This window comes from Leucopleurus acutus (genome assembly GCF_964270905.1).
Source record: "Leucopleurus acutus genome assembly, chromosome: 10".
Taxonomy (NCBI): domain Eukaryota; kingdom Metazoa; phylum Chordata; class Mammalia; order Artiodactyla; family Delphinidae; genus Leucopleurus; species Leucopleurus acutus.
The window spans coordinates 71524804-71545888 of NC_139153.1; the positions used below are offsets into that span (position 1 = coordinate 71524804).

Sequence of the window (21085 nt, forward strand, 5' to 3'; positions counted from 1 at the left end):
CCCTGGAGTTCACTTCAGCGATGATGAAAATTGAGACTCAGAAAGGGGAAAGGGCTTTTTCGGGGCCATATGGCAGGCTTTGAACCCAAGTTTTTCCCCAGTCCCGAGCATTTTCCAGTAAGCATTCTGCTTCATCCAATGATTTTGTTTAGTTATTTCCTTCTTTGGGCCCATAAGTAGGTGCCCGCCATTGTCCTAGGAGTTGAGACCTAGCAGCTACTATGAGAGTCGTTCCTTTAACAGGTATTTGTGGAGTTTACGTGTCACGGATATGAAGATGAGTGATTCGGGTGCCTGTCCTCGGAGGAGCTCGCCATATGAGTTCTCCACAAAGCTTTCATCCATTCTCCTTGTCAGTGGTTTCTCTATCCCTCACGTGGGTGGGGAGAGGGGAATCCTACAGGTTGCCTTGGCCAGGGAGCCTTAAGAGAGTATGATGGGAAAGCAGTAGTAGCTGGATTGCAATGAAAAGGGCACTTGTGGGTGAATCTTCACCATCTGCAGCTTCTAGAAACATGGGGAAGGTAGCCCCCTGGACTCCCAGAGGCGGCGGCAGCCAGCCTGGCCCTGAGTGCTTGCTAAGTAACACCACGTTAAAGGATAATGAAATTACTCATCTTGAAGAGATCTGCTTCTGTTCCACTGGCCTGATGTGTGGAGGGAATAGAGCCTAAAAGTTTAGGATTTGCAGCTAACATAGTAATTTTTTCTTTGTTGGTCAGGGTTTACAGCATTAATGGACAGGTTCAGCCTGAGCTGCAAGTCGGAACATGACATGGACACATTGGCCCACATCTTCAGTTATTACATTAGTGACATCGTGGAGCGTGAGTGACCGTTGTAGGGGAGCAAGGAGGTGTGGTGATGGGCTCTTGAGGGTTTGTAGCAGAAGGGGGCTCGGGGGCACTTTAAAACATACTAAAGTGACATCCCTTTAGTGTCACTCATCCTTTATTTCTTCAGGTTGCCTCTGACGAGCTAGATCTTTGCCTGTATCTGCCATTCTACGCAGTCGCACATCCTGTTGACTCGGTGTTCAGAAAGGGGGGGAAATGCTGATTTTTACTTTGCATGTTTGTGTTTTATTTCAAAATAAAGTATTCCTCAGGTTGTGTCTTCTAACAGTAATATAATGTGCCTCGTGTGTATACCAGATATAATTTACAGAACACCTTCCCATTGTATTACTGCATTTTGATCCTGTGAAGTAGGACTGAGTTTTATTTTCTGCCATGTATCAATACTAAGCTTGTGGATATTTGCCTAATCTGAGGAGAAAAAAAAAAAAAACACCTTTTCATTTGTACAGTAAACATGTTTTGAGTACCTACTCTGTGACATAACAGTGTAATAGGTGCAGGGAGTGCAAAAACCTATTCTTCGAGGAGTTTTCAGTCTAGTTAGGTCTACCTAACAGAAATTACTCTGGCCCTATACCCTTTAGTACTAATATAACATTCCCTTCATGTACTGACAGTATCCTGTTGAGTTATGTCCATCATGCTGAGATTCACCAGAATGATTACTTTGTGGCATCTTCTTTAGCCACATAAAGTGTCTATGTGACTCACCCCTTGCCCCTGAGGAACAAGTATAAAAAATATTTTGGGAATTCCCTGACGTTCCTCTGGTTAGGACTCTGCGCTTCCAATGCCGGGGCCAGGGTTTAATCCCTGGGCCAGGGTTCAAACTAAGATCCTGTAAGCCAAATGGCACTGCCAAAACTTTTTTTTTTAATTTAAAAATAAAAAGTCTTTCAATTGATCTCATCAAGTGTAGATGAAAGAAATAGAAATTATGTATCGTGTGTATGATACATAATCATGTGTATGATAACACCAGGAGTTGCTGGGTACTAGAAATACATGGAAAAATAAGAAAGACACAGTGTCTGCCCTCATGGAGATTGTATTATTGTGATCTGATGGAGGGTAGGTGGTAAGAATGAAAGCTGGAAGAGGCATTTGGAGCAGCTGTGGAGAGATGATGGAAATTTCATCTAGGTTAGTGATTCTCAACCTTGGCAGCACATTAGATAACCACTTAGGAAGCTTTTAAAAGTCCTGAGGTCTAGGCTTCACCCCAGTTAAATCAGAATGTCTTGGGTTTGCCCCAGGAATAAGGATGTTTACAGTTTCATAGGTGATTTCAGTGTGCAGTAAAAGTTGAAACCATTGGTCTAGATACATGCAATGAAGGGAGCTGTATAGAGATGAATTGATTTGGAATACATTTTGCAGTTCAGCAGACGGGATTTTCTAATGTGTTGGATTTCAGTGGGAAGTGGTGAGGAAAGGGACCCTCAAGTTTTTTGCCTTTCATAACTGAATTTATGGTGATGTCACTTATCAAGATGGGAAAGATGGCTTTGAGAGAAAATCAAGGGTTCTGTTTTAAGTATGTTGAGTTTAAGATGTTAATAAGTCAGTCAACTGGAGAAATGAAGTTAGTAGGTATGATTGAGCCTGGAGCTCAGAGAATAGATCTGTTAGAGATGAAAAGTGAATTGATGGCATAAAGAGGTTACTTAAAGAACTGATTGAGTCCACGTGGAGAGAGTGTAAATGAAGAAAAAGAACCTAAGACTGAGGAACTCCAGGGGAAGATTATGATTAGGAAGAAAGAACCTACAAAAGAGACTATAAAGCAGCCAGTCAGGTAGGATTCTGTGGTATTCCTGAAGCCAAAGGGGAGATAGTGTCTAGAAGAAGAGGGCCATTCTAGCTGGGTTGAAAATGAAAAGTGTCAAATATAGTGATGTCTGAAAAATACTGAATTTAGCAAAATGAATGCTGTGATGATTTTGATCATTTTAGTGAAGTGGTGGAAATGGAAGTCAGATTGGAATAAACTGAGAAGAGAATGGTAGAGGAAAAAAAAAAAAAGCATGAATTTGATAGGAGGAGAAACTTGTAGATCGCCAGCTCTTTTGAGTATTGTTTTGCTGGGAATGTAACAAAAATTGAGCTGGTAACTAGAGAAGAAGGCAGAGTCCAGACTAGGTGGGTTAATTTTGATGTGTTTTGTTTTCTTTTTTTAAAAAAAAGATATTAATGGGAATGATGGAGTAGAGAGAAGATAAGGAAAGGAGTGAAGTTCTTGGGAGGGTGAGAGGGACTAAGATGCAGAGCACCAATAGGGGGATGGCTTTGAAGATAACAGGAGGACTTCTCTTACATTTTAGAGAAGATGGATAAAGGAACAGACAGATTTGAGGAGAAGCTAGGGGAAAGGAAGAAGGAGTCTAAGCCTTGGAGTGAATAAATTGACCAGAAAAGATATGAGGAAAAACTCTGTAGGCCATTCTTTTCATCATATATTATTCTGCCATGATCTGGCATGTCTCTGATTTCGACTCATTTTCCTCTCTCTCCCTTACTTGATTTCAGATGTGCTCTGTTTTGGAGGGGATATCCTAAATATCACAGGTATTTTTCTTTTTTTCCTGAATATTTAAAGCACTGTAAGCAAGGAAGACTATAGGTGGAATTTGGCATGTTTGTTTATTCAGCATTGTTTGATTATTTAGTATGTGCTGGGCCCTGGGGAAACAAAGATGAGGAAGACACAGTCTCTGCCTCACATGATCTCCCAGTCTAATGGAAAAGCCTTGTCCATATTAAGCTCCCAAGTACTTTACATTTTGTTCACATTGAATGACAGGAAAATAAGTGCCTATAAAGCATTCATGAGAAAACTAATGAGAAACTTGGTCATTAATAGCAGAAGCTAAGTAGGGAAGAAGTCTAGCTTGTCTCCTATCTGGAAAACTCTTAGGATTATTAACAGCTATATGCCATAGAGTTGGCCTATCTCTTCATTTAAACGTAAACCACTTAAAATCTTAAAATTCAACTTGAATGTAAACCTACACTTTGTGAACCTCTTAGATCTGTTAGTATACTGATGGAGAGAAGAGTACCAAAAATAGCCCTAGGTTTTAGGAACATTTCAGCTTCTACTTAGTTATGTTTTTATATGCTGAATAGTTTTAAGGATCTAAGGCCGTATTTTAACCTAGTATGATGTATAGGGCCAAGATACCTTGTCTGACACCTTGCATGATATCTTCTGCATTATTGGGGGCTTTGCTCTGGCAAGTGAATCCAGATGTTTGATCTCTGTCAGCCTATATTGTGTCTCTACAGGGAATGTGCTCCTGGCACTCTGGACAGTGGAACAGGATCAACTGAGTGACATCATTACCCTGGTGGCAAAATGCAGTCTGGAGATACAGGAGAAATTTGGGATCTACCATACCAGAGAAGGCCAGGACCTGCAGCTAAAGATAGGTATTAGCTACTAAAAGAGTGATCAGTTGGAAAAACAAAAAACAAAAAAAAACAGTATAAACAATTCAAAAGATAAATGACAACCTGGAAAAAAATATTTGCAACTTATATCACGTAGACAACAGGTGAATTTTCCTAACATAGAAAAAACACCTAGAAATCAAGAAAAGACTAACATTCTAACAGAAAAGTGAGCAAAGCACATGAATAAATAACACATAAACAAAGAAATCATCCCTTGTAACTTGGGAAAAACTGGTCAACTTCATAATAAGAAAAATGCCAATTGAAAGTACCAATTGAGATCATTTCTTACCTAGAGCTATGGAAAAATTCAGATGCTGAACACACTGTTGATAAGGTTGTGAGGAATAAGCCTTCTCACACAGTGCTGGTGGGAGTCAAGTGGTACAACTTCCCTGGAGGGTGATTCAGTAATCTCTACCAAGATTACAAATGCATTTTTTCTTCAACCCAGCAATCAACATTTATCCTTCAACCCCAACGTTTATCCTATAGGTATACCTGAGTATTTATAAAATATCATATGTATAAGACTATTGATTGCAATATAGATTGTGATAAAAGGTTGAAAATTATCTGTAGGAGACTGGTTAAATAAACAATAATAGGTCTACCCAATGAGATTCTCTGCCACTTTACAAAAAGTTGTTTTGATATAGCAATATCTCCAAAATATAGATGAGAAAAACCAAGATGCAGAGCACTGTGTTTAGTATGCTACCTTTTGAGTAAGGAGGAAAAATAAGAATTTTTCTTATTTGTTTATATTTGTATAAAGAAACACTGGAAAGATATGTAAGAAACTAATAAAAGTTACCTATTGGGGGAAAATAGTGTAGATAGGTATATAGGTGGAATCAAGACTTTTCAATGTATATCCTTTATATAGTTTGGTTTTTTCATTATGTTACTGTATTACATTATCAAAAATATAATGCCATAGAAATTTAAAAGCTGTACACAGAGGCCATAGTTTCAACAGGGTCAGGATTGAAGGCGAAGCTCTATACGAAAAACTGCTTCACAGGAGTCCAGAAACCTCAAGGGGTTTCTGAAGTTAGGGCAAAAGTTGGCTCTAGCTATTCATTTGTATTTTGAGGAACAGAAGTGAAGAATCATATTGTGAGTTATATGGCATCTCTCCTATCCTACCATCTTTTTTTTGTTCTGGTTTTTGTTTTATTGATAGGTAATTCATAATTGATACTGTACATAGACATATTTATATACTTTTGAAACCATCACCACAATCAAGATAACGAACATATTCAACACTCACTAAAGTTTCCTGTGCCCCTTTATAAACTCTCCATCCCACTACTCCCCTCCCCATCCCCAAGCAACCACAGATCTTTCTATCATTGCTTTTTTTTTTGGCCAGCTTGCGGGATCTTAGTTCTCTGACTAGGGTTATTTGTACACTTTTTGATCTACAATAGGATTATTGTCAATTTTTGGCTATTACAAATAAGGCTGCTATGAACATCTGTATACAAGTCTTTGTGTAGACTTATGCATTTATTTCTCTTGGTTAAATACCTAGGAGTGAAAGGGCTGAGTCATAACGGTAGATGCATGTTTAACTTTTTGAGAAATTGCTTATCTTTTTTCCAAAGTGGTTGTACCATTTTACATTTCCACCAGCAGTGTGTAAAGGTCCCACTTTCTCCATGTCCTAGTCAACATTTATTATTGTCTGTTTGTAGAACTTCCTTTGACATTTCTCATAGTGTGGGTTTGCAGGAGATGGGTTAGTTTAGCTTTTGTGTGTCTGAAAAAAACCTTTATTTCACCTCTGGTTTTGAAAGGTATTTTCCCTGGGTATAGAATTCTAGATTGACAGGAATTTTTTCCTCTTACATGAAAGCTGTTGTTCTGCTGTCTTCTAGCCTGCAGTATGTCCAACAGGAAATCTGCTTTCATCTATATTTTTGTTTCTTTGTATATAATGTCTCTCCCCTTCCACCCCAGCTGCTTTTTGATTTTTTCTTTATCACTGGTTTTAGGTAATCGGATTGTGATGTACCTTGGTACAGTTTTCTTCATTTTTCTTCTACTTGGGACTCATTGAGATTCTTGGATCTCTAGGTTTCTAGTTTTTATAAAATTTAGAAAATGTTCTGCCATTATTTCTTCAAATAATTTTTTCTCTCTTCCTCCTCCTCTGTGTAGTTACACACATATTAAGCTGCTTGAAATTGTCCCACGACTCACTGATGCTGTGTTCATTGTTTTTCTATCTTTTTTCTCCCTGTGTTTCATTTCGGATGGTTTCTGTTGCTATGTTTTAAAGATTACAGATCTTTTATTTTGAAAAGTCTAATTTGCCTTTGATCTAATATATTTTCTTGTGTACTTTTGTAGTGTATTTTTCATCTCAGGCCTTGTGGTTTTCATCCATATGAAGATACCATATCCTCCATGTCCCTACTTGTTTAGTATCTCTCTAGTTCTTGAATATATGGAATATAGTTATAACTTTTAATGTCCTGTCTGCTAATTCTTTCGTCTATGTTATTCTACATTGGGCTTGATTGATTGATTTTTCTTCTCATTGTGGGTATATTTTCCTTTTTCTTGGCATACCTGGTAATTTCTGGCGGGTGCCAGGTGTGAATTTAACCTTGTTGAGTGCTGGATTTTTAAATATTTCTGTAAATATTCTTGAACTTAGTTCTGAGATGTGGTTAGCTTAATAGGTTTTGCTTTCAAATTTTGTTGGATAGGACCAGAGCAGTGTTTAGTCCAGAGCTAGTTTTGCCCCATTGTTGAGGCAGACCACTTCCGAGTACTGTACCTAATGTCCTGTGAAGTATGAAGTTTAATACACTGGCTAGTGGAAATGGGAACTATTCCCAGCCCTGTGTGGTACTAAGATTGTTCCCTCTAATCTTTTCCGGGGGCTCTTTCCCTAGCCTCAAGTTGTTTCCTCACACTGATGCACTTAAAGACCTGAGGGGGACTCAGTTCTCTGGAGTTCTGTGCCGTTTTCTCTCTACACACTCTCCTCTCCAGCACTCACAGTGCCCTGTGAGCTCTAGCTAGCTTGGCCTTCTCAGACTCCTACCTCTGTCTCCTCAACTCAGGGAGTCCTCCGGGCTGCACCTGGGCTCACCCTCCCTGAGATGTGTACTGGAAACTCTCTCTAGGCGGTGAGCTGGGGTATCAGAGGGTTTGCCTTGTTTCTCATCTCTCAAGCATACTGTCCGTAATTACCTAATGTCCAATATCTTGAAAACTGTTGTTTCTGTTGTTTTGTGTATTTTTCCAGTTCCTTGGTTGTTCCAGGCATTAAAGTAAATTCACTGCCTGTTGCTGCACATTGGCCAAAAGTATATGTCTCTGCCATTCTTTTAAAACTGATTTTTCCCTTGTTTTTAGTGTGGATTGGGTGACTTACCTAAGGGCATACTTCTCCTGGTTATAGTAATTTCTTCCCTGGCAAGCAAACCCATTTTTCAGCTGTTATTAGCAGTAAGAAATCCCCCAGGACAAGAAAAACAGGAGGCAGAAATAAAGGATATGGCGAAGCCCGTGTGTGGTAAAGTACTGATTGTCTACTCACTGAGCCCTGGTTACATGTGAGGAGAGCTGGTGTGGTCATGGTGGCAGCAGCTTCTGAGCATAATCATTTGGTCTCTGCCATCAGGACCTAGCTGTCCATTAGAAGAGCAATTTAGAGACAAGACTCTTGGATGCCTAGGATCCAGGAGTTTCTTCCCTCATACAACTCAGGCTTGTCTGAATGTCTGTCTCTAGGTGTGTTTAAGACAGAAGGAAATCTGGGGCAAGGTATTCTTTTTGAGGGGGAGCTCACCTAATATTTCTGCAACTGTGGGTAATAACGAGATACGGCGTGATGCATAAAGCAGTGTGAGGATTCCAGACCCCAACCTTTGCGTAGTTTTCCAGCTGAGTTTGTCTATTCACCACTTGTCTCCTTTTCTCTGGATAGGTCTGTCTGCAGGTCGGATTTCCCAGGTTATTGTTGGAGACGAGCAGCGACAGTACCTCTTGGTGATTGGGCGTGATGTAGATGGTGTCCAGTTAGCTCAGCGGTTGGCTCAGGCAAATGAGATTGTCTTGTCCTGGAACTGCTGGAAGCTCTGTGAGCAGTACATGTTTGAAGTGGAAATCATGAGGGAGGATGAAGCTGTGAAGGTAGGAGGTTGGTCACATCCACTGAACGTCCTGAAAAGGCCTTCCTACTGCATAGGGCAGTGCTCTGGTGGTGCTCAACACCAGACCAGACCAACCACTGGAACTTTATTTTGGAGGGAGGTGAGGGATCTTCTCCCAGGAGGACAGACGAGGCAGAATAGTAAGGCTGAAAAGATAAGTGATAAACAAGGGAGATGGCATCCTTAGCCCCTCTATTAAGGAACCAAAGGTAATCCAGTTGGTGGGTGGGCATAGAATTGAGCAGTTTCCTTTCTATAGTTAAGAGATTTGCGGATCATTGACCCATTTGATTTTGATGAGCATTTTTACAAGTGCCTCGATTACCTGCCACATTACCGGACAAGTGCTGGTAAGTTATTTTGTCCTTTATTATACCCATGCCCAAAATTTCAAAGATTAATTTTCCACATGGCTGGAGACATTTTGTTTGCTTTCCTTCTCTCAGACATTCTAAGAACTGCCCTGGAGTTGGATCCAGACTCTGCACTTGAGCAAACCCTGCGGAAGCACATAATGAAAAACCTTTTGAAGAAGGTTATTTCCTAGCTCTTGAGTCATTGTGTGTAGACTGTGTGTGTGTTTGTGTAAACAAGTGTACATGTACAAATGTGACAACCATTTGATTGATCCAGTTCATCTCCCGCTCCCCATTGTAATACCAGCAGATTTTCCCATCTGCACCAGTTACTGTGATGACATGTCCTATAAGTTTAGATTTCTCAGTCCTAGAAAATAGAAACCATATTTGATTTTTGTTTGTTTGTCCCTCTAGAAACTAGTACACTGTAAGCAGGGTATAGAGTATGTGCTTGGTAATTAAGTGTTGACTGATTGTTTATATGTGAATCCCTTAGTAAGTGATATAATGACTAATAGAACTGGACATATCAAACTGTGTCTTAGAGAGGAAATATAAAAGCTTGGCAAATTTCATCAGTGAATTAGGTTTAAAGTCAAACGATTTTAACTCCAAGTGCACTGGTTGTATATCTTCTATACCTCTTGAACCTGAATTTTAAGTTTTTTGTCTGGCATCTATAAGTCATTTTCTCATGTTTACCATGGAATATAGAATTTAAATGCCTAAACATGATACTGTAAGTTGAAGTTACAGTCAAGGTAACTCACTGTGTCTTTGTAGATTGATGAAGGCCAACCTATGGAGTATATATCCGAATTCCGTACTGTGACTATGGTTTTGGTCAGCCTAGAATTCCACAAGACAGCATGGATGTTGCATTTGTGTCATCTTATCCAGGAGGCTGCCTTATACATCTCGACAGTGATAGAGAAAGGGGGTGGCCAGCTGAGCCGGATCTTTATGTCTGAGACAGTAAGTACAAGGGAACTTGACATATCAACATTAAAGGTGAGTGAGGAATAATAGTCTTAAGACAATTATAATAGTCTTATGTTATTATTATAACATCTTATGTTATCTCTCACATAACACAGGCATAAGTCAGACTCTCTGCTTCTTATTTTGTAATAAGCTATGTTACATTAAAACTTCAAGTAATAATATTTAAGGAACGGGATGTTCTAGGTAGTTTAATTTTCAGGGTAACTGAGTGTTATCCTCCATATCTTTTTTATTCTCTTCTTGTTGAAAAATCCTTATGAAAGCATGAAGAATGTTTTTCTGGCTCTATTAGTAAAGTAAGTATAATCAGATCCTTCTGAGGTAATTTAGGAGCTTGAAAAAGAGCAGTATCATACTTGACATTATAGGTAAACAAAATATAGGCAGATGGACTTAGCTGAAGGTAGACACTAGAAATTGAATTTTTGAAAAGTTCTTAACATCGATTTTTCTTATGTTTTAGATTTCAGTTCTTTAAATAGTTAAATCAAGATTTTTTTTCTTTTTTTTTTTAAATGTCCATGTTGATGTGGCCTAGAACGTCCATTTCATGAATCTTATAGAATCCTCCATTCCTAATAGAAAACCAGCCAGGAAGGGGTCTGGCTTCATTTAGGGAAGTTGGTTCAGTTGAGGCGAGCCATATTTCTTTCCCAGGTCAATTTCCCTTTTCTTTCTTTGTCACCTATCTCAGAGCTGCATGTTCCTCTGTGTTTTCGGCCTTCCTGGGGATAAGAAGCCAGATGAGTGTGCACATGCCCTGGAGAGCTCCTTCAGCATATTCAGCTTCTGCTGGGAGAATCTTGCTGAGACCAAGTGAGGAGGAAGGTGGGGCAGAGAGGAGCTTCTCAGGCCCAGGGGGCTTTTCAGGCAGGGTAGGAAGCAGTAACAAGTAGCAGGGGTTGAGGGCGTCCAGAGTCTGCCTATAGGGGTGAGAACATGCTGAGGGAAGTCAGAAAACAAGATATATTAAGAAATTACTAGGTACAGAACTATGTACTAGATACCCAGGGGAAATGGATATAAGTTTCTGTCCAGTGGGGTGGGAGAGGGGGAAGTATAGAATACGCATAGCAAGATTCAAGCAACAAGCAAACATATAAATTAATATGCACATAATACATCTGTATGTGAAGAGACGGCTGCCTGTCTATGGGGAGGGTAGGCGTGGGAAGAGATGTTGTGGGACAGTTGCCTAGATAGGAAGGGACCACAGCTGGTTAGTGCTCCCCTTGGCTTTCACTCTTGGTCTTTCCCAGTCCTGTTGATTTTTTTGGAATTCACACTGAACTGATCTCCTGCCTCCATATTCACCCCACCCTCCCACCTACAAAAGCCTAGCCCTAATGAAGTTATAGAAAATTCCATTTTCTGTAGTGCAACTATGACATGATTTGGTTGGAATTTTTCAAATGCCCTTTTTTCTTTTTTCACTAGAAAGCTATGAGGAAAGCATGTACATGAACAGATTTGAAAAATGCTCATTCCTCATGTCAACACTGAGTCAAAGATTTGTTTGCTTGCCATACTTATTCAAGATGAATACAAATTATATCACATATTTACATAATGCTTTAACATTTTTAGAATACTTTAGTATATGCTACCAGTGTGAACAGTTATTTGTATCTGTTACACATGAGGAAACTAAGACCACAGAAGAGTAGTTAGTAGCATGTAGCAAAGCTGGTAATGAAACCCAGAACTTCTGTCCTCAAATCCTGTGTTATTTTCATTACCTCACAGCTGCCTCTTTTAAACTACAAATATTCCCCAAAAGGGATAGCATATATTACTATTGTGATACCATTGTAGAGGCATACTCATAGGACATTAGTACTGAAAAGGAACTTAGAGATTATCTGATCCAACTCCTTATTTTATAGATAATAAAGATGCTACAGTTGCTTCATAGATACTCAAACTTTTAGTCCAAAGCAGATACGTGGTGGCACTTCTTTCAGGCTCAGTGAGATCTGCAGATACTCCTACAGCCTACTTTCCAGTCGTATCTCCAGTGTGAGTGTGGCTAAGCCATTCCTTTCAGTGCTGGTCTATTCTGTTTTCAAATTTTGCCTTGACCTCTGGTCTTCAAGAGTCCTGCTGTTAGCCCTTACTCCTGAATAAGATAGTCATTTCTTGGTCATTAGAGGCTATCTTACAGTGCCTTTAAGGATGCCTTCTATAACTCTTAGACCATAACTTGGTCTTTTTTAGTTGAGAATATAGTAGATGTTAGGCACTAGATAGGATCTTAAGAGTTCATCTCATTTGGCCTCCTTAACTTAAGGAAAGTAAGATCCAGAGGTTACGTTGGAAAGCCAAATAGTTTGACAGTGTTAGATCCTAAAAGCTAGTTTCCAGGTCAGTGTTTTTTTCCTTGAAGATAATGACTAATTTAGTAATTTCCCGAAGTGTGTTTGGTAGAACATTAGTCCCTTAAAAAATCCTGAAAAAAATATTTTCATGGCCAAATATGTTTGGGAATTGATGCAACTATATTTCCTTCTTAAAGATTCACAATATACATTAACATCAAAGTTTCTGAGCAGTCTTACAGTAAAGAAATTTGTTATATTTGGTTTTATTCAACATTTCCCAAATTTACTTGATCACCAAACACCAAGACCTGTAAACACCCAGAAGAATGAATGTTCTAAGGAGCATATTTTGGGAAATGCTGCACTAACCAGATGCTGAAGCTTGCCTTCTTCACCTGTAATTCAAGTTTAGAGACAGAGTCTCAGAGGTGCCTGTGTGGCGTTGGTAGCAGATACTGTTGCATCAGCCTCACCCAGACCCAAAACCACATCCATGTCTCCTTTCTCAATGACCCTGTTCACCTTGGGTCATCTTCTAAGTTCCTCTTTCTAGTCTAGGAAATAACCTTCAGTTTTCAGTTCATTCACAGAAGAAAGATGATTCCCTGTGTCCAGTGATTGATCAGGCTTTTCTGGTTTGTGACTATTTCTCCAGGATATTTTTGAGACCCAGGGAGTGCAGTCTCCATATCTCATCATAACAGTTTGGCAGCACCAGAAATACTTTACATATATGAGTAAATAATATATATTTCCTCAATGAAGAACCCTTTTTAAAATATTTTTTGGAAAGGATAGAACATGGACCACCAGGAAGAGCAAGGGGGAATTATAAAGTACAACAGAAAGAAATAAGAAATAACCAAGTGGAAAAAAGTATTACTTGTTTCATTATCTTAGTCTTGCTAACAGCTGAGTTTCTGGCATGCATAAATGCATTCATTCAACAAGCATTCATTGAATAAGCCTCAAGCCAGGCACTGTGCTAGGTGTGGTGGACATAAAGAGAAATAAGACACTACCTCCTCAGCTCTGTAAACAACTCATTTTAATACAGTGAAACTTAAATGTAGGAATAAAACGCCATAGGAGCTACAAAAAAGTGCTATGGGAAGAAATAGTTCTCCCCAGAGGTACTAGAGAAGTCTTGACTATAGAGATGATTTTTGAGCCAGTTGTGAAGGAAAGGCGCTCAGCAGGTGGAGAAAGTGGGGAAGAGTATTTTAGACAAGGAAACATTGTGAAACATTAGCAGATTTTCAGTCATTCTTGGGGTGGTAGCAGGACCAACTGCCTAGTTCTTGTCTTGAGTGTCTCTGATTCACTCTGGGCAGTGGGCCCAGTGAGTGAATATAAGAGTCCTCAATCCTGTCCTTAGAGGAAGACAGGAAAATTTGGATGGTCTGGGAGACATCAGTGTTAGGATTGTTGCCACTTTTTGTGCTCTCCGTGAACAACTGAAAGTTGTTCATTTGTAAATTTAGCTTGAAATTAATTATGCTTCATTGCACCTTCTCTCTCCAGATGTATATCTTGTTACCTGTCACATGAAATTTTCACGTCAGTCAAGTAAATCTGCTTATTCTGTTATGCATGAATTGTTCATTGCCATCTTTGAGCCTTTGCCTCACCTGGAATAGTATATGCCCTTTTTAAAAATAATTTGTATTTCTAGTGCTTTTCCATCCATGGCCTAGGTAGGACCACTTTTCCTTCTGCCTCTTCCTATTTCAAACACCTTCTGTGTTCTAGCCATCTTGAACTACTTAGTTTTGCACAAATACACCAGGATTGCTAAAGCCTGTGCCTTTTCCCACTGGACAAAATGCTGTTGCCTCACTTTGGCAGTACTCCAGGTTTCAAGGTCTGATCATATGTCCTCTCCTTTATGAATACTTTATTTCTAATCTCCAGTATCAGTTAATGCATCCCTTTGTTTGCTCTGTTAATTGCTGTATTGATCTCTAATATGTAGTATTTTCTTGCTAACTTATGAATATATCTCTTCTCCTCCCTCAATCTCCACCACCAGCCCAGACTGAACTTCTCCAGGACAGGGTATTATAAACATCTAGCCCAGTACTTGGTACTGTACATGCTTCTCAGAGCTTATTAAGTGAGTGAATGTATGCATGTGTGAATGGATGAATGAAAAAATATTACTCCTTTTAAAAAATTTATTTCAAAGACTAATTTGCTTCAGCAAGCCTTCCATCAGCAGCCTGACATTCTGAGTATTCCTTTACTCTCACACTCTGGCATTATTTGATCCATTAACCCTGTATAGATCTGTTGATCTACTTTTCATTTTGGGGTTTCATGTGAAGCAGCATGGTGTGGTGGAAATAACATTGGTCTGGGAGTCAGGAGGCCTGGATTCTCATTCTGGCACTAATATTAACTCTTGTATAACTCTGGGAAAGTTAATTAACTCCTTCAGTTTTTTTTTTCTTTTGTTAAATGGGTTTTAAATATTTGCCCTACGTACCTCACATGTTTGTTGTTAATTATCCCTCAGAGAATCAGATGAGGTAATGAATTTGAAAATACTTCAAAAAGCACATAAAGAGTATCTGACAGATATAAGGTGTTTTTAGTGTTTTTACTAATAATAGCTCCTCAACTATAATTCCTAGAGTAGGGGGACCATTTTGTTCCTTTTGACTATTTCCCTAATATTCAGTACTTTGTACTCACCATGTGATGCAAACTGACAGCAGCCTCTGGCCTTTTGCATTCTGAGCTCTAAAACTAGACTTCTGGATCTAGGGAGTGGCAGATCTAGTGCTGGACTTGGTGGCTTCTGAGTGCATATTTACCCACTGTTGCTTTTCTGATCCCCAGGCTTGTTTCCATCAGTATCACCAGTGGACCAGTATTCTGTGGCATGGTTGGGGCAGTAGCAAGACACGAATATGCAGGTAGAATAGGACATTGGACTGTTCGCTCTGTGACTTAGGGGGTGATGGTAAAGGAGGTGATCTAAAAATTCTCCATCCTTTTCTTCTCTGTCTCCCTGATACAGTTATTGGCCCAAAAGTAAGCCTTGTGGCAAGAATGATAACTGCTTATCCAGGTTTGGTGTCCTGTGATGAGGTAACATATCTAAGATCTATGCTACCTGCTTACAACTTTAAGAAACTCCCAGAGAAAATGATGAAAAACATCTCCAACCCAGGGAAGATGTATGAATACCTTGGCCATAGAAGATGTATGTGAGTGTCATTATGTGATAGTTCAGTCCCATCTCTTTTATAGAATCAGGGCATAGGAATAATGAATGCTTGATTATATGAAATTAGAAAGAAAGATGCTTCTAGTACTGGCCTGCTGGAATAAGAGACATAAGAGGAGGGTTTCATATCTGAGATCTTTAGCTTTTATGTTTAGCTTTTAGCTAGTTCCTCAGGGAACAACTTCTGTCCTACAGGAAGAGAATAGCAATAGGTCACTAGTCTAGATGTTCTTTTTTCTATGTGTACTTCACAATTTATTTACTTCCCTGAGCCTGGAACAATAAATAGTTTGTCTCCCCTTCCAAAATTTTTTAGTTTTTTTAAAACTCTTTGATACAGAACTCTGGACCTCTTTAGTTGTCTGAAAGTACTTATTTATAAGGACAAATCCTCTATCTATTTAAAAACATATTATCTGTCTATCCCAATCTATTTTTAATTAACACATTTCCCTTTGTCCTTTTTCCCAGAATGTTTGGGAAGAGACATCTGGCCAGAGAGAGAAATAAAAATCACTCTTTGCTAGGTAAGTTTTCTTTTTTACCTTAAATCATATCGTTTTCAGCTGTAGATGGTTAAATGTGATTTAAAAAGCAAAATTTGAGACTAAATGCTTCTAAGCTTGTATTAAAAAATAGAGAGCAACCTTCTTAGTGAATGTGTGTTAATTTTGAAGAGGACTTGCCATTTCTTTTCCATGTTGAATGTTTAAATTTCAGGTTCCAACATTTAGTAAGAATCTTTGTAAGGGTTCTCATCTTTAGAGAGAAATCTTTAGAGGGAAATTCCTCATCCTGAGATAGTGACAGTAGCACCGAGACTGTTCCACCCACGCTATATATTCCCTATCTTTATATTTGTTTTATCTAGATCCATTAGTCCATTATTTTCACATAGCAGTGACAGACTTTGAACACTTAATTGTTATAATGGAAATTTTTACAAAAAGCTAAGAAGATGTAGTAGCCCCCATGTCCATGTGGTGCCTAGTTGTTCTAAATGTTATTACGTAGGCTCTGGAGCAAGCCCCCAAGCCCAGCATACATTTCTTTATAGTCCGGAGTTGATTTTCTGGAAAAAGATGTGAAGGCTTATCAAATAATGGAATTCTGTCAAGGATTCTGGGGAAAAAGCCGTTCTGAGAATTACCTTTACAAATTAATTCAAATAAATAAGTGTCTGCTAAAAAGCACAGGAGTGTTAGGTTCTCCTTGTCTCTTCACAGACCGGGAGAAAGAACTGGAAGCCTTCCGAATGGCACAGCAGGGAAGTTTGCAACAAAAGAAGGGCCAGGCAGTTCTGTATGAAGGTGGAAAAGGCTGTGGAAAAAGTCAGCTGTTGGCTGAAATAAACTTCCTGGCCCAGAAAGAAGGGCACAGGTAAAGACTCCTGCTTTCTGACTTGGCGTCTGTTTCTCTTGGGGCTCCTTTCCCTTGTTGGTGAGACTCTTGTATCGTTAGATTCAGCATCCTTGGGCTGGCGGACTGAGTAACCTCTCTGGATCAGGGGACTCCCAGTGACCATAGTAATGTTTACCAGGGTGTTGCCATTGAAGCTGAAGGAAGCAGATTCCAAGCAGTGCTTCTATGCCATCCAGACCCTCATGGCCATCTTCTTTGAGATTGATATGTGCCCAGCCTATTACCGGCAAGAGCGCCTCCACAAACAGCTCCATGGGATGGTGGAGGAATCGCTTCACTGCCTGTTTAATGACCTCTTCTTTGTGAAGGTAACAAAGGCAGTGGCTTTCTGAACTGGATTACTGATATTTTTGGTGGCTAGTTGGACCCAGGATTGTCTTCGAATCTAAAACACACACACACATATACATATACATATACGTATACATATATGGCCTAAGAATACACAGTCAGCAGTGGCAGGATTGAGATTTGAAAAGTCTTTGACACCAGACCCCAGGCTTTCTCCTATTTGAGGAGAGTGGATTCTAGGACTGACTCTGAAACTTGCTAGTTGTATATCTTGGTACAAATCACTTGGCCTCTCCGAGCCTCAATTTTTTTCACCTGTGAAATGACAGTAGTAGTACTTTATATGGGTTTAGCATGGATTTTAGAGGATGTAGTATATAAGAGACTGCATCGTAAATGTGAAAGTACTAAAATCTGTCACTGTGATATTGACCAGATGTGCATATCCAGCAATTATAAGCATGTGTTCTTGAGTTGGTTGCAGCATTTTATTCTTTAACCTTACCTTTCCATTCCTGGGTCATGGAGTATGTCACTTGAACCAGCATCTGAATCTCAGACACTTCCAGTGGTCTAGGATTTATGTGGTACCCAATAGCGAGTAGGCTAAGAATTCCCTGGTCCACAGCTCCATTTGTCCATCCTCCATCACTTCTCCTAATCTACCCAGCATGCAGGGCATTGTATCTAATGAAAAATAGAGAAAACAAAAATCTGTCCAGTCCCTCAGCATAGCCCTGTCTTAAGACAGGCCTTACCTGGGGCCCTGGACAAAGTGGTCAAGGAGTAGCCTCACTTTGGCTCTCAGGTCCATCGTAGCTCATGTGCCTTAGCCTAGCACAGTGTTGCAGATGTCCATTGCAGTTCTTTCTCACAAGTCTCATGCACACATTCATTCTGGTATACTTGGAATAACTGGGGTACTGGAGTTGTCCAAAGTGACATTGCTAACTCTGACCTGTCACTTTATTCCTTAGTCATGATCCTTTAAGAGTTTGCCAGAGTCCAGTATGGAAAGGAGCTATCTCTCTCTAACCACCAGTGGACTTTCAGTCTCACCCTCTGAACTGTATATTGACGTTGGATTGGTATTTGTAACCCTATGCCTAATCCTGTAGAAATCCATTCTCACTCAAAATAGAATAATTTTCTGTTCCCTTTTGAGAACCTGTATATTTTTATTAGATTGTCATTTTGAATGATAATATATGAATAATTTTCCCGGTCAGTTTCCCTTATCCTTCGAAGTTTCGCACATGGATGACCTGACCAGACAAAAGAAGGTTAAAGCATGTTTTTTTCAAGTGCTGCAGAAGGTGGGTACTTTTGCTACATACCATTAACTCTTAATATGTGGAGATGGTTTATGCTCATTTCAATCTATCCACATCTTACCTTCACTTGGGCATTTCTCGGCCTGCCTATTTATTGATATCTTCATTGTTTCTATCTACCTTTAAGCTTGAATCCATCCTACAGCACAGCATACAAGGAAAGGTCTTTGCTCTTTCCTGATCCTGTTTCTTAATGAAATTTTAGTAACCTAGAACAGTAGCTTCTGGATGCAGGTTGATAGCTACTTTACCTCCTATTTATTAAAAATACAGATACTCAGGCCCCAACCTAGGATTACAGAGTCAATAATCTGTACGAGGAGATGCTGATGTAGCCATTCGGGAAAGCTATCTTGAAGTAACTAGTCAAATTTTAATAACATTCATCCTCTATACCTAGCACTTCCACTCCTAGATATATATTGCAGGGAGTCTGTTCATTGCAGCGTTTGTTTGTGGAGGTTAGGGAGGTGTTGGCATGAATTCATAGATGAACACTATGGAGTGTTTATAGTGCAGAAGTTAGAAGTAAGGCAGTAGATGAAAACATAGCAACATGGAGTAATCTAAAAACAATCCTGAATATTTTATCTTTTCTTGTGGCTCAGTAATATTCCATTGTGTATATATATACACCACATCTTCTTTATCCATTCATCCATCAACTGGCACTTAGGTTGTTTCCGTATCTTGGCTCTCCTAAGTAACGCTGCAATGAACACAAGGGTGCGTATATCTTTCTGAATTAGGATTTTTATATTCTTCCAATGAATATCCAGTAGTGGAATAGCTGGATAAAAAAAAGATGAAATCTTGCCATTTGTGACAACATGGATGGACCTTGAGGGTACCATGCTAAGTGAAATAAATCAGATGGAGAAAGACAAATACCATATAATTTCACTCATATGTGGAATATTAGTAAATAAATAATCAAACAGGGACTTCCCTGGTGGTCCAGTGGTTAAGACTTCACCTTCCAATGCAGGGGGTACAGGTTTCCCTGGTCAGGGAGCTAAGATCCCACATGCCTCATGGCCAAAAAACAAAAATATAAAAGTATTATTGTAACAAATTCAATAAAGACTTAAAGAAAAAAATAGTCCACATCAAAAAAAAAAAAAATTCAAACAAACCAAACAAAAACAAACACATAGTTACAGAGAACTAAGTATTGGTTACCAGAGGGGATGGGGGGTGGGGGGAGGGCAAAATGGGTAAAGGGGGTCAACTGTATGGTGATGGATGGAAACTATACCTTTTGTGGTATAATGTAATGTATACAGAAGTTGAAATATAATATTGTACACATAAAAAGTATATAATGTTATAAACCAATTTTTTAAATCCTGAGTAAAAAGAGAAATAATGAGACCTGTTATACAGTACCATTTACATAAAAACAATTTACATGACAAAACAGCAATGCACATTTTATAAGAACATAATACAGGCAGAAGGTAATATGATAAACACATTGGCATGGTTACCTGTGGCAGTGAGGAATGGAATGGGAGTAGGGAATGTGGATAAAAGAGAATACATTTTTTTTAAAGTCTACATGAGCAGGCATTATAACTGGTAGCTTTAGCTATAGCACTCCCAGGTATTTCTGATGTGCAGCCTGGTTTGGAAATTACTGGTTTAAAAATACTGTGAATTCCCACACAGTTTGAATCTTTTGCTAAAATGAAATATTTGCAAGCTTCAAGTTTGATTTGGAGAATATTTTGATGCTTATTTCATATTTCAGTTAGAGTATTTTCTTGTTCAAAGAAACTCAGTACATTTCTTTAGGAATTAGATATATAAGCTGTGTTTTATATTTATAAAGTAAAATATTACCTGGACTAAGAATACATTTTACTCTGAAAATCCCAGCCTTTGTTGACATTTTATTTAAATTGTTGATGGGAAATTCATGGTAGATTTGAAAATCAGATGACTTCATTTCTAATCAGAGCTTGTCATTGTTTCTTTACTGTTATTTCCAGGCAATGAGGGAAACACCACTGATTTTCCTCATTGATGAGGCCCAGTATATGGATGCAGACTCCTGGGAGTTTTTGGGAACTTTGCTCTCCAGTGTGCCCATCATCATGGTGATGACATTGACCCCTACCTTCACCCTTTGTGGCTGGGCCCAGCACTTCCTGCAGAGCCCTCAGGCTATCTTTGTGCCCATTTCGAAGTTGGCAGCGACCTCACTGTTGAGAATGGCATGTTGGGAACTGGGGGTGGTGAGCATCCCCCAAGAGCTGCAGATGTGAGTGGCTAGGACTAGCTGGGCACTTCATTAAGGGAGGAGCCAGTGCCATAGTATAAGAGAAGGCTCAGGTCTCACACCGGAGTTGGGGGAGAGTATGGCATTAGAAACCATGATGAGGCCCAAAACTAGGATTTAAGAGTAGACAGTCTCCTAGTAACCCAGTAAAGGACTGTCTCCCCTGGGCTCTTCACCCAGGTTTTCACAGGACAGTTAGGACTTGGATGGCTTTCTTAATAGGTCCAGTATGTGCGGTCAGGCCAACTTCTGCCGGACCCTTTAGCAAGGGGATGCTAGTTCCTTTTAACATCAACAGAAGCAAAATAGTTGAGAGAAAAGTTACTGCCAAAACCAA

The 21085-nt window shown here is 39.3% G+C and overlaps 1 protein-coding gene across 1 annotated transcript in view; it reads left to right on the forward strand.

Moving 5' to 3' along the window:
- LOC309967057 (adenylate cyclase type 10-like) overlaps positions 1–21085 on the forward strand; it is a 38642-nt gene that overhangs the window by 381 nt on the left and 17176 nt on the right. The window contains exons 2-16 of the mRNA XM_082847533.1: positions 723–827; positions 3390–3428; positions 4149–4292; positions 8272–8477; positions 8757–8847; positions 8944–9032; positions 9640–9831; positions 10556–10677; positions 15027–15103; positions 15208–15397; positions 15889–15944; positions 16644–16797; positions 16958–17147; positions 18360–18446; positions 20459–20730. Of these exons, the coding sequence (XP_082703659.1) occupies positions 723–827; positions 3390–3428; positions 4149–4292; positions 8272–8477; positions 8757–8847; positions 8944–9032; positions 9640–9831; positions 10556–10677; positions 15027–15103; positions 15208–15397; positions 15889–15944; positions 16644–16797; positions 16958–17147; positions 18360–18446; positions 20459–20730 (2014 nt within the window). The remainder of the gene's footprint in view (positions 1–722; positions 828–3389; positions 3429–4148; positions 4293–8271; positions 8478–8756; positions 8848–8943; positions 9033–9639; positions 9832–10555; positions 10678–15026; positions 15104–15207; positions 15398–15888; positions 15945–16643; positions 16798–16957; positions 17148–18359; positions 18447–20458; positions 20731–21085) is intronic.